At 62.9% G+C, this 12,389-nt stretch overlaps 3 protein-coding genes across 7 annotated transcripts; 2 read left to right on the forward strand and 1 right to left on the reverse strand.

The window, feature by feature from the left end:
• Positions 1-2,360: 2,360 nt before the first annotated feature.
• MICOS13 (mitochondrial contact site and cristae organizing system subunit 13) lies at positions 2,361-4,645 on the reverse strand. Its single transcript, XM_042928128.1, has 5 exons — positions 4,452-4,645; positions 4,157-4,346; positions 3,250-3,427; positions 2,985-3,036; positions 2,361-2,598 (listed from the first exon to the last, which is right to left on the reverse strand). The coding sequence occupies exons 2-5, from the start codon at positions 4,183-4,185 to the stop codon at positions 2,501-2,503; spliced, it is 357 nt and encodes a 118-aa protein (XP_042784062.1). The 5' UTR covers positions 4,186-4,346; positions 4,452-4,645; the 3' UTR covers positions 2,361-2,500.
• A 244-nt stretch (positions 4,646-4,889) lies between these two features.
• HSD11B1L (hydroxysteroid 11-beta dehydrogenase 1 like) lies at positions 4,890-9,284 on the forward strand. Of its 5 annotated transcripts, none has more exons than XM_042928127.1 (8): positions 4,890-4,997; positions 6,536-6,667; positions 6,759-6,889; positions 7,320-7,431; positions 7,761-7,852; positions 8,029-8,122; positions 8,252-8,417; positions 8,497-9,074. In XM_042928127.1, exons 2-8 carry the CDS (start codon positions 6,595-6,597, stop codon positions 8,690-8,692), a joined length of 864 nt encoding a protein of 287 aa, XP_042784061.1. In that variant the 5' UTR covers positions 4,890-4,997; positions 6,536-6,594; the 3' UTR covers positions 8,693-9,074. The 5 variants fall into 5 exon arrangements, with proteins under 5 accessions (XP_042784061.1, XP_042784060.1, XP_042784057.1 ...); XM_042928126.1 differs by having other exon boundaries at positions 8,257-8,417; XM_042928123.1 differs by having other exon boundaries at positions 4,925-4,997; positions 6,572-6,667; positions 8,257-8,417.
• Positions 9,285-10,419: 1,135 nt separating this feature from the next.
• On the forward strand, positions 10,420-12,319 carry RPL36 (ribosomal protein L36). The gene is made up of 4 exons (XM_042928130.1): positions 10,420-10,524; positions 10,700-10,794; positions 11,337-11,471; positions 12,189-12,319. Exons 2-4 carry the CDS (start codon positions 10,702-10,704, stop codon positions 12,276-12,278), a joined length of 318 nt encoding a protein of 105 aa, XP_042784064.1. The 5' UTR covers positions 10,420-10,524; positions 10,700-10,701; the 3' UTR covers positions 12,279-12,319.
• The last annotated feature ends 70 nt before the right edge of the window (positions 12,320-12,389 follow it).

Consider the following 12,389-nt stretch of genomic DNA (forward strand, 5'->3'; position numbering starts at 1 on the left):
CACGGGGCTGCTGGGAGCCTGGGGGGCCTCGAGCAGCCGGAGCGGCGCCCTGGGGGTATCGGATCTCCTCCGTCAGATGACCCAGCCCCGCTTGCTCTGCGCTGTCTTAACAGGTGCATCCGCCTCGGCCCGTTTCCTCAGCTGCCCTGGGCCTGGCTGTGCGCAGCCGTGGGGGTGGCCGGGTGCTTCCTCAAGCCCTTCCTGCCCACCCAGGCCGCGCCAGGCCACCTCCGCCTTTTCGGAGCCCCCGCTTCACGGCCCCCTCCCCACCTGACACAGGCGCGCCCCGCAGGGACGGCAGTCGCTCCCGTGACCAGCCCTACTGATGCCAGCCGGCAGAGACGCTGCCCAAAGCCCAGAACTCGATAGACCTGCGGGACTCAGCTGCCTGGATGGAGGTGAGGGGCCCCGGAAGGGCCGAGCACGTTCCCAGGGTGGCTCATTAACGACCTGCCTCCAAAGGCTGGTTTCCCTTCCTATGTGCTCCGCTGGGAGTTGTTCAAGAGCGCGGCAGGGTGGCCCTGGCAGGCCTCTCTCCCTCCGGGTCTGCCTCGCCTTGTGAAATGGTGGTGAGGGTAACGGGAGGGTCGTGAGGACGCAAGGAGCCTCACGTGACACGTGCTACAGCCCTAGCTTCGCGTGCCCTGAGCACAAACCCTCCAGTTTTCAAAGGCCTTTTTTTTTTTTTTTTTTAAGTTTATTTTGAGAGAGTAGGGGAGGGGCAGAGACAGACAAAGAGAGAGAGTGAGCATCCCAAGCAGGCTCCACTCTGTCAGCGCAGAGCCCGACGTGGGGCTTGAACTCACGAACCACGAAATCGTGACCTGAGTTGAAATCGAGAGTTGGACGCTTAACCGACGGCGTCACCCAGGTGCCCCCACAAACCCTCCAGTTTTCAAAGGCCCAGGATTGGGTCATGGGAGTGAGGCAACTGGAAATCCTGTGCCCAGGGGAGGGCGTAAGCTAACTACCTACTACCTGGGCTCTAGGCGGAAGGAGCAGGGCTTGGACCCGGCCACGCACGCAGGTTTCTCCATCTGTACGATGGGCCCCCCATCTGCTTCCTTCCCTGTAGAAGGGCTCCGTGGATGGGGGGGTCAGGCCAGGTTGCGTTACCGGCCTCACCTCTGAACCTGGGCTTGCTCCCTCCTGGGAGGTCCCAAGGATCAGGGATGTTCCCCGGCCCCACTCGTCCTGCCCTTGCCCTAGACTTGCTCCTACCCCTGCCACGGCCCAGGCAGGATGGGAGGGGCCCACTGGCCACGGGGGGGGCCCACCTACACTGTTCCTGGAAAGCAGAGTGGCAGGTCACTTTGGGCTCTCCCTCCCCAAACGCACCAGGCCAGGCCACCCATCCACTACCACACTCCTCCCCACACCTCCCGTGGACCTGCGCCAGCTTCTCGTCCCCGAAGGGCCTGCAAAACGAAGTGGCTTCTGGTCTCTGCTTTCCTCACGTGTAACCGCTGTCCTCTCCTTGCTCATGGGCCTAGGGGAGCCCGACCACTAGACCAAGCAACAGAACTCCCACGACTCTCAGGCACGGGGGATCCCATCCCAGCTCAGGGCACCATTACCCAGGCCTGGTCTCCGCTCCTGGAGGAGCAGCCCGGGCCAGTCTCTGCCTCCCACCCAAACCCACGGCCTATTGCCCGTCTGGGGCACAGGTTTCCTCCTGCTGCCATCATGGTGGGATGCCCTCGGGGCTGGGAGTATTTTCAGGGTCCACCCTCTTGTCCCGCCGGGTGGGGAAGAACACTCAGGTCACCAGGCAGCTGATCCAGGGCAGAAAGGCTTCCCAGGGGTGCAGGGGATGCTGGGAAGGCAGGACCTCTGCGGGCCGGGGAGCCCCCCTCCACTGCAATGACCGTGAAGCCTGCGGTCCCCAGGAATCCCCAGACCATGGGGGATTGAGGGTGGAAAGCAGGCAAGGGAGGGCCAGGACTAGACTAGACAGGGGCGATCAGTGAGCTGAGCCAGTCGGAGATTCGGCGGCCACACGAGCTCCCGGCCACGGAGACAGATGAATTCTGCTCACTCTGCCGAGTCCCCACCTCCAGACCGCCCCACCAGGGGCTCAGCCCTCCGCGAACTGAGGCCCCCAACCTGGGCGGGCCATCAGCACTGGCTCATTCCTGGGCCCGGAGCACTGCCTACAGAGCACCAGGGCCAAGCGTCGGCTCTCAATCCCCACACCAGGGTGGGGACTCAGCGGGCAGGGCCCAGACAGCAAAGGGGTGAACCAATGCCTGTGGTCAGAGTTAAGCTCTGACGAGCCGCTAGGCACCAGAAGCCCAGGTCCCCTCGCTCTGGCACCAGCCGGGCCACCCCAAGCCCCTAGGGCAAGCACACGGGTCGGGAACACTTCCAAAGTCCTTTATTGGGCCAGCAAGGCCGGGAGCTGCCCTTGGCGTGGGGTCTCAGTCCCAGTCTGGAGTCTCCAGCTCTATGGCATCCCTGCCCCTGTTCCTGGCTGGGGCAGGTGGCCTCCTCTGACAGGCTACTTGATTCGCTCCTTCAGGTAGTCCCAGCCCTCCCTGGAGTACTCGCAAGCCTTGGAGGGGGCCGCCGACAGAGCCGACATCACCTTAATGATGCCTGTGGGGAGGGAGGGCCCAGTGCCTTCAGCCACAGGGCTCAGCCACCGCTTCCCCGCTCCCCCCGGAAACCCTATCTCCGCAAGGCTTTGAGAGGCCCCAGTTCCAGCCTGGTCAGTTCCACACGGGGAAACTGAGGCAGAGATGGGGCAGGGCCTCGCCTTGTCTGAAGTCACACGGTGAGCTCCAAAGTGACCTGTCTTCAACGGAGGCTCTATCTTGCTCCCACCCCCCTGAAATCTCCACCCCTTGTCCTCTCTTAGATCTGCAGGGGGTGCACAGAGCAGGAAGGAGAACGATGGAGAGGAATGGCCAGGAAATGGGGGCAGGGGGTGCTGACTGGGGTATCAGGGGCCGCCACCCCCAAGCCCAGGGACCGGGGCCTACCTGAATTCCAGGAGTCGCGGATGTGAAAGTTAAACTTTGGAGGGGCTGGGAGCTGGGAAGAGAGGGGAGAAGGGGCAGGTGAAAAGGGGAGGGCCCAGGAGCCCCAGCCCCCTCCGGAGGCAGCGGAAAGCAGCACAAAGCCCACTGCAGAGAACACCGCGCAGGGCTGGAGGGACCAGGGACCAAAAGCCACCCCAGAACTGACGCCACACCCCCCCACGGCCCCCACCCCCAAGCCTTAGCCTCACTCCCAGTCCCGGGGTACCTGGGGTATCTTCAGACCTGTCTGCTCACACACGTACTGGCTGAACTGGTACAGGGCTGGGGGGACTACCTCCTCTGCCTTCTGAAGGACAGCCTGGCTCTTGTCACTTGGCCCCAGCAGCTCGTGGTCATACACCAGGTAGACGGCACCCCCGGCCACACTGCCCTTGATGAGGAACCTGCAGGCAGAGAAGGGAAGGACAGCAGCTCAGTAGCTCATGCCTGGGACGCCAGTGGCCACCGTCGGGGCTCCAGGCCCACTTTGGGGAGGAGTTGGACTCCCGGGGCTGCCACAGTCCTCGGAGCGCCACACCTGAAGCCAGGCAGCGGAAGGCACTTTGGAAGCGCAGAGGCTTGCCTGACGCCCACTACGCCCGTTGAGTGTTGTACTCAATTTACCCTGCAAAGCGGAGCTACTCGGCCCCGTTTACCTGGGAAACTAAGTCCCGGAGAGGAACCGTGGGTCACGCGTGATCCCGCACAGAGCACGGAATAGTGAAGACTTAAGACCCCTGACTTTCTGTCTTCCAGCCCCGGGAGGCACGACCCGAGCGCAACCCTCGAGGGGCTTCCAAGGGCCCCCGGTCATTTCTTGTGTCGTACGTCGCTCTGGGCACGCGTTAACTTCCTGAAACAGCGCGTGCGGCATTCCCACCTTACAGAGGAGGCAACTGAGGCTCCGAGGGGTCTCGGACACAATCAGGAGGCAAGGGTTCGCTGGGACGCGGGAAGGAGGCGACAGGAGATCTCGGGAAGCCCCTCCCCGCCTGAACCTCAGTTTCCCCATCTGGGCGATGGGGGACCTGACACCACGGAATTCGAAGATCCAGTCGGGAGCAAACCGGAGGGGGTGCCCACCGGCGGGGACTTTTTCGGGGGCTCCGAGCCCGCCCGGCGGCCCCACGCACCTCATCAGCGACCACACTCGGGGCACCATGGTCCCTCGGCTCCGCGCGCAAGGACACTCGACTCGCTCGCCGCTTCCGGTGGCGGCGCCGCAGAGGCCTCTGGGAAACGTAGTCACCCTGGTCGGCCGCAAAGGCCTCCGGGAGTCGAAGTCGCTCGAAGGCTCGGAGACTCCGGAGAGGGACGGCGGCCCTACAGCGAAAGGATTCTGAGAAGTGTGATCTTCAGAGCCCGGGAGCCGCAAAGCTGCCTGGGAAATGGAGTCAGCAGGGCCCCGTGAGGGGCCGGATGGCTCGCCTGGCCGCAAAGACTCCTGGGAAATGTAGTCCCGCCTGGCACAGTCCCGGGGGCGTGAGGGGGAAACAGGTGTCCGGCGTCTAGAATGAGGCCGGAGCGTGACCCAAGAAGATGTCGGAGCCCGGGAGATCCACCCGCGCCCGCGCGGGGGAATAAGGGCCCAGGCCCAGGAAGAGTGTGCCAGTGAGATGGTCGTCACGGCAACGAGAGGTCGGAATTGTGTGAGGGAAGCTGGCCCTCGGCCACGTGATCTGGGTCGGGGGTGGGGCTTTCGCCCAGGGGGCGGGACCAGGACCACGACTGGGAGGGGGCTAGCCTGGCCCTTGGCCGTTGCCCGGCAACGCCCGGGCGCTAAGTCTCCGCGGCCAGGCCCCTCCCCCTGAGGAGGTGGGCTCGGTGTCACGTGACTCGGGCCCTACGGGAGGGGGAGTGGTCGGGGGCCCGGCCGGACGCGACCACTTAGGGAGGTCCGAGGGGCGCGCGCCTCGTTCCCTGGCCCGGACCCCAGCCCCTCTGCACCGCGGGGAGAAACTGAGGCCCGAGTGGGTAAGTGCGAGGTTGGGAGCGCGCAACACGGCCCGCGTCCTTTTTGTCCAGAGGGGAAACTGAGGCCCAGGGAGGTCAGGGGACCGGTACGTTCTGCGATCGTCTGGTTCCCCCTATTCGTCCCCCATCGCAGGCCGACTGCTTCATCCATCCATCCATCCATCCATCCATCCATCCATCCGCCCAGCCGGCCATTCATCCACCCGACCCCACCTCCCCCTGCGTGGCTGCTGTGGTCAGGGCCAGGGTCGGAAGAGGGTCAGGTTAAGGGTCAGGTTGAGGCGCTTCACAGCCTTTCCCTGGAAGTGAGGAGAGGGGGGGTGGCTGCCGTGACTGGGGAAGGGCGAGGAGTTCACTTTTCTGAGAACTGAGGGAGGTTCATAGACGGGGATGGTGGAAGAGGAGAATGGACAGGCGGGCCAGGGCCCGACCCGCTGGGCATTGTGGGCTGAGGTTAAGATCTTGGTCTCTATGGGGTCAGTGGTGAGCCCTAGGAGGGTTTGGAGCAGGAAGGGGAACATCAGACTTCTTTGGACAAAGATCCCTTTGGCTGCCTGAAGGGGGGGTGGGAGGGCGTATGAAGATGGGGGAGCCCGGGGGTGGGGGGGGCAACTGCAACTTTGGGGTGGGGGCAAAGGACTGATGGCTGGATCTAGTGAAGATCTGAGGACACCCAACCCCACCATTTCTCAGTTCTGGAAGTCCCCCTCTCTTGTCCTCCTGAGTTTGAAGGATTGAAACCCCAAGATGGGATGGACCTGTGCCTTTCCCTGGGGGGGAAATGCATGACCCCCCCCCCCGCCCCCCCCCGGCCAAACGTTAAACACTTGGCCTGTTTCTCTTTCACCTTCTCCCTGGAACGAGTAAATTCACTCCCACAGCTGACGTCACATCTTAACCCTGATGGCATAGGTTCTTGTGTCTCCAACCCAGGCCTAAGACTCCTTCTGGGTGTCCCTTGGCAGAGTCATGTTTCTGAGCTCCCCCAGCTCCTACCCGCAATGTTCCTCCTGTCACTCAGTGTCCATCTGGTGCCTGTTGAGTACCTACTGAGTGTCTGGCACAGTTTGGGGCATTGAGGACCCAAGAGTGAACAAAGCAGAAACAGGTTTCTGTTTCTTTCCTGCCTCATGGAGCACGACAGTCTAGGGGGAGATCAGTTTTGCTCTGACTTTAAAGAAGCGGGAGAGCAACTCGTTGGGTTATATTTGGGGAGAGCATTCGGGGCAGAGGGCACAGCCCGTGCAAAGGCCCTCGGGCAGGATGGAGACTGGCTGCTTCCGAGGAACAGTGAGGAGGCAGGTGTGGCAACCGGCAGCGTGAGCAAGAGGGGCTGGTCCTCTGACCCTCAAGGAGCCTGGATATTGAGCAGGGCGAGGCAAGATGTGATTTGGCCCCTGGGGGGAGGGTGAAAGCCCAGAAGAGGCGAGGGGATTGGAGCTGTGGAGCAGGTGGCGGCTGCGGAGACGGAGAAGCGAGGGCAGGGCCTGGAGCCTCTTCACACAAACTCTCATTGGGGAAATGGGTGCGGCTGTCAGCCAGGCCTGTGCCCGCCACCCTCTCTCCCGCCGCAGCCCCTGCAGCCCCGGGGAGGGCCATGAAGGTACTGCTCTTCACCGGGCTGGGAGCCCTGTTCTTCTCGTATTACTGGGATGACAACTTTGACCCTGGTGAGTGCCTGGGGGGGAGGGGGGGAGGGAGGAATCTGGCCAGCTGTCCGGTGCACCCCCAGGGTTGACCACCCCCCCCCCCCACTGCCAGCCAGCCTCCAGGGAGCCCGCGTGCTGCTGACAGGGGCCAGTGCGGGCGTCGGGGAGGAACTGGCATATCACTACGCCCGCCTGGGCTCCCACCTGGTGCTCACTGCCCACACGGAGGCCCTCCTGCAGAAGGTGAGACATCCCATTTCCCGTTTGGTGGCCGGGTGGGCGTGGGTGGAAAGCGGGGCCCGGGCCTACTGAAATCCTTGCAACGGTCCGGGCTTCCCGTGTGACGTGAGGCCAGTTGTTTAACCGCTGGGCCTCAGTTTCCTCATTTGCAAACCGGAGACAATAAAAGTACCTTCTCGTGGGTTATGGTGTTGGGTTGGTACAGTGACACAGCGGGGGTAAAACCGGGAGGGTTCCTCGGTCAGTGGGCGGGTGGGTAGTGTCCACAGCCTGTGCTGAGTATTGAGAATGAATGATGGTGGGTGTTGACGCTCGGAGTAGGGGAGGGGGCTTTAGGCTGGGGCCCCAGTGGCCTAGCGGGTGGCGGGGCGTGGGGGTGGGGGTGGGGGCCGGCTGGGGCGGACGGGCCCACGGGCAGCTCTGGCCCCCCCAGGTGGTAGGGAACTGCCGGAAGCTGGGCGCTCCCAAGGTCTTCTACATCGCTGCGGACATGGCCTCCCCTGAGGTGCCCGAGCGCGTGGTGCAGTTCGCGCTGGACAAGCTGGGTGAGGGGCGGGGCCTTCGGGGCAGGACCCGAATGGGGTGGGGCCGTGGTAGTCGGCGGGTGGAGGTTTACGGGGCCCGGGGCGTGGCCAGGGGCTGGAACTCTGGACCGGGCCTTATAGGATCAGGGACGGAGCCTGGCAGGATGCAGGGAGGAGGGCCCGGTCTCTTTGCTATTAGGCGGGGCGCCACCCGGGGCCGAAGTCACTGGGTCGGCGCTCTGGCCGAGGCGTCGCTAGTTCAAGGCGACGGCGCTAGGGGCGGGGTCTCTTCGGGCCCAGGGGCGGAGCCTCAAGGACTAGCTCCTTGCTGATGGGCCTCTCCGGGCCAGGAGGACTGGACTACCTCGTGCTGAACCACCTCGGCGCCACCCCGGCAGGCTCGCGGTCCAGGAGCGTCCAGGCGACACGCTGGCTCATGCAGGTGCTCCGCCCCTCCGCGGCCGGCGCCCCGTCCCTCCGGTCCCCAGACTCCACCCCCTCCTAAATCCCCACCGCGGGCCCTGCCCCCCGCCCGAGGCCCCGCCCACGCCTCAGAGCCCCGCCCCTTCCGGGCTCGAGTTTCCCCGCGGTTCGGTGACTCGCCGTCGCCACCTCCAGGTGAACTTTCTGAGTTACGTGCAGCTGACTTCGTTGGCGCTGCCCAGCCTGACGGACAGCAAAGGCTCTCTGGTGGTCGTGTCCTCGCTGCTCGGTGCGTGCACGCGGGGCGGAGAGTCGGGAGGCCACAGGGCTCGATGCGGCCGAGCCCCAGGGCAGGAAGGCCCCCTGGAGGAGGGGGAGCGGCGGTGGTCACTCAGCTGCTGCCCTCCCGCCCTGCTAGGCCAGGTGCCCACATCCTTCTCCCGCCCGTACTCGGCAGCCAAGTTCGCCCTGGACGGCTTCTTCGGCTCTCTGCGGCGGGAGCTAGACGTGCAGGACGTGAACGTGGCCATCACCATGTGTGTCCTGGGCCTCCGGGATCGCGCCTCCCCCGCCGAGGGAGTCAGGTGAGGCCCGGGGCCATCAGGGGCAGGGGCAGTGAGGGGCCGCCCAGCCGCAGTTTCCACCGCACCCTCCTGTCCCCAGGGGCGTCACGAGGGCCAAGGCGGCCCCGGGGCCCAAGGCGGCCCTGGCCGTGATCCGCGGCGGCGCCACACGCGCCCCCGGCGTCTTCTACCCATGGCGCTTCCACCTGCTCTGTCTGCTCCGGGGATGGCTGCCGCACCCGAGGGCCTGGTTCATCCGCCAGGAGCTCAACGTCACCGCTGCCGCTGCTGCCTGAGCTTCTGCGGGTGGCACCCCTTCAGCTTCCCAGAGGGGAACCCTCTATCCAGCCGTCCCTGAGCGGGGACACGAACCGAGACACCTCGGAGACGGTGGCCGTGGCTCAAGACAGAGTCATCAAGACAGAAAAGGAAAACCGAGAAACACTACCAGCACCTGGAAACACGGTCACCTCTCCCGGTGTGCAAGTGCTGATCGTGTGCCAGGCACCCTGTCAGTGACCTGGAAGGCATGACCTCAGCCTTCCGGGCCACCACTGATGACATGGTTGCTGCTTCCATTTTGCAGACAAGAAAACTGAGGCTCAGAGAGGTGATGCGACTTTCGCCACGGCCCTGGCCGTGTGAAACAGGGCACACCACCCCTGAGCCACCCTGGGAACCCTATCCGTCTCCCACCTGGATCCTCTGCAGCCCTGATGTCTTCTTTCCACTCAGTTTTGGAGCATTCCCCTACTGTTGCCCCAAGCAAGGGACAGCCTTGAAACTGTCCACCTGCTGATGGGTTCTGAGGTGGGGGAGGAGGGAAAGAACGCGTTCTGGGCTGGACCCAGCCTCCTGTTTCATTATAAAAATCCTTCTACCCTTGCACACGTGTGTTCAAATTGCTTGGTCCTTCCAGTTTGCTGGTGGCAGGTGGGTCAAGAGGAATTTGTGTATGGGGACCAGACTTCTCAACCCTATTTTAGGGAGAAATGGAGGCGGAGAGAGAGGTAGCCCTTGCCTAGCAAGTCGCTGGTGAAAGGAAGGGTACTGACTGGCACTGAGGTTGTATTTGCAGCATGAAGTACAGGGTTTGCACAGCAGTAATGATAATGTGTATCAGGCTCTAAGCCCTTGGCATTGCTGATCTCATGGCATCATCACAATCTGAAGCTGGTGTTGCCACTGTTCCCATTTCATAGGTAAGGAAAGGTGCTTAGAGAGAGGCTGGACGTCCGTGGCAGGAGCTGGGATTCTCTACCTGCACATCACTGGTATTTATATCAGTTAGTGAAAACGTGACGCCTCCTCTCCCTAAAATGATAGATTAGTGCACTTGCAGAAGGAAAAAGCAACTATACAAATAAAAACTGTAGAACAAATACAATGTTACAATAGCTGTTGGCTATGCAGGGCTCTAGAATGAGCAAGGGTTACAAGGGTTAACCCCAAACAGATCAGCCCCAAACTGGGACCATCATTTGGGGATAAGTAGAAGTGAAAGATAAAAAACCAGAATTTTTTTTTTTTTTTTTTTTTTTTTTTTTTTTTTTTTTTTTTTTTTGGTTTCAACCCTGCCTGCTATCCCGGAACCAGCTAAAATTACATCAAATTATATCAAGTGCCATCAGGGGGCACTATACCACATCTTCAGTTCTAAGAATTTAGGATCATATAGATTGAAACCAATATCTGTTTATGGAAGTTTTATTGTGTGCCAAGTACCATTGTATCTTAAACAGTTTGGAATAGGTACTATTACTGTCCTCATTTTATAAATGAAGAAATTCAGGTGCCGGGTGGTAAAGTTCCTGGCGCAGGGTCAGCAAGCCAGTGGCCAAGGTGGGATGTCAGCCAGGAGCCTGCAAAAGTAGGATTCGGACTCTCAACCCACCGGCGAAGGGAGTCACCGCAGCCACGGCCAAGGCTAGCGCTGGTCCGCTAGTGGAAGCGCGCATGCGCAGGGAGATGATTCGCGCCGGCTCGTGGAGACCGCAGGGCCTCCAGCCGCCAGGGGGAGTGCGCGGCGTTCCCGCCTCTCTGGCTCGCTCGACCCGCGGAAGCTAGATATCCCAGAGTTCCGCGGGCCTACAGCCCTTCCGCCGCGGGAGCCATTGAGGAGCAGCAGGTTAGTCCGGTGCTCGGTGTGTGGGATCTGTTGCCATCCGGCCTCCGGGGCCCCGGGGCGGCTCAGGGCTGCGCCTGGGTGCGGCGAGCGAGCCCCGGGGAGCCGGGACGCGGGGTTCCGGGCGGCGGGGACCGAGCCCGCACTCATCTCTTGCCCTCCCCATCCGCGTCTGCAGCCATGGCTCTGCGCTACCCTATGGCCGTGGGCCTCAACAAGGGCCACAAGGTAACCAAGAACGTGAGCAAGCCGAGGCACAGCCGCCGCCGCGGGGTGAGTGCGGGTGCGCGCGTCGGGGGGAGCCTCTTGGGGGGAGGCGGGGAGGGCCCCGGCGACCGTGGTGGGGCGCAGGCGGGGACTCGTGGGCGGCGTGGGGGGTGTGAGACTCGCCCGAGCAGCGAGTGGAGACCCGTGCGAATCGCCTGCGTGAGGAGCGCCCACCTGGGCCGCACACCTGGAGGCGCCCCGCGCGGGTGTTTGCCGGGCGCACGGGGCTTGTCGAGGGGTCGAGGCTGGAACGTGGAAGGAAAGCGGAGGCCCCGTTAGGCTTGAGATCTCCGCTGCCCCGGGTTTAAGGGCTCCGTCGTTAAGCTGCGACTCCATGGTGCCCAGCTGCGCCCCCTGGCAGAGGTTTTCCGGGCGCAGGCAACAGCCTAGGTCAAGGCCGGGCGGGGGGGCCCTGTCGAGAAGGCTGGGACTCGGGAGTGCGGGTGAGGAGGAGTCACGCTTCCGTCGTGGCGCTCAGCGCCCCGGGTGGCGTGGGCTCCGAGCGCCTCGCGCTGACGGCCGTCCCCCCCCCCCCCCCCAACCCCCAGCGCCTCACCAAGCACACCAAGTTCGTGCGGGACATGATCCGAGAGGTGTGTGGCTTTGCCCCCTACGAGCGGCGAGCCATGGAGCTGCTCAAGGTCTCCAAGGACAAGCGCGCGCTCAAGTTCATCAAGAAAAGGGTAGGGGGATGGGGCGCCTGGGGGGGGGGGGCTCAGTCGGTTAAGCGGGGGCTTCGGGTCGTGATCTCAGGGTTAGGGGGTGCAAGCTCCGCGACACCTCCGGCTCTGCGCGGACAGCTCGGAGCCTGTGTCAGATTGGAGGGATCTCGCTCGCTGTCTTCCTCTCGAGCCCCTCTCTGCCCCTCCCCTGCTTGCGTACGGCCAAGAAGAAACGTGGAAAAAGAAGGCGGTTGGGGTGCCTGGGTGGCTCATTCAGTTAAGGGTTGACTCTGGGTTTTGGCTCAGGCCATGATCTCCAGGCTTCACGGGTTCGAGCCCCACGTGGAGCTCTGCACCGGGAGCAGGGAACCTGCCTGGGATTCTCGCTCTTCCCTCTCCCGCTCGCACTGTCCTGTCTCAAAATAAGTAAATGTCACCGTCGCCTTGGTGACGCGGTCTGTTAAAGCCTCCAGCTTTGGCTCAGGTCATGACCTCCTGGTTGGTGCGTTGGAGCCCCACGTGCTGACGGCTCGCAGCAGCCTGGGTGGGATCTGTCTGCCTCTCTGCCCCTTACCTGCTTGCGCTGTGTCTAGATATTTAAAATGTTTCAAATCTGAGAACCCAGTTTTCCCCTAATGATAGCTTTGAAAAAAAGGTGGGGGGGGGGGGGATAGGTGGACTGTCGGCAGGGCCGGGGCTTGGGGCCCAGACTGACCACGCCGTCTCTTTTCCCGGCAGGTGGGGACACACATCCGTGCCAAGAGGAAGAGAGAGGAGCTGAGCAACGTCCTGGCGGCCATGCGGAAAGCGGCAGCCAAGAAGGACTGAGCCCCTCCCCTCTGTACGTAATAAAGCCTTTTTGGAACTTGGGGGTCTTGTATTGGTCTGGGGGAAGGGGCGCGGTGGTGACGTGGCGCACAGACACGAGCAGCCGGCCGG

The sequence above is a fragment of the Panthera leo genome, chromosome A2, assembly GCF_018350215.1.
Source record: "Panthera leo isolate Ple1 chromosome A2, P.leo_Ple1_pat1.1, whole genome shotgun sequence".
In the NCBI taxonomy this organism is placed as follows: Eukaryota; Metazoa; Chordata; class Mammalia; order Carnivora; family Felidae; genus Panthera; species Panthera leo.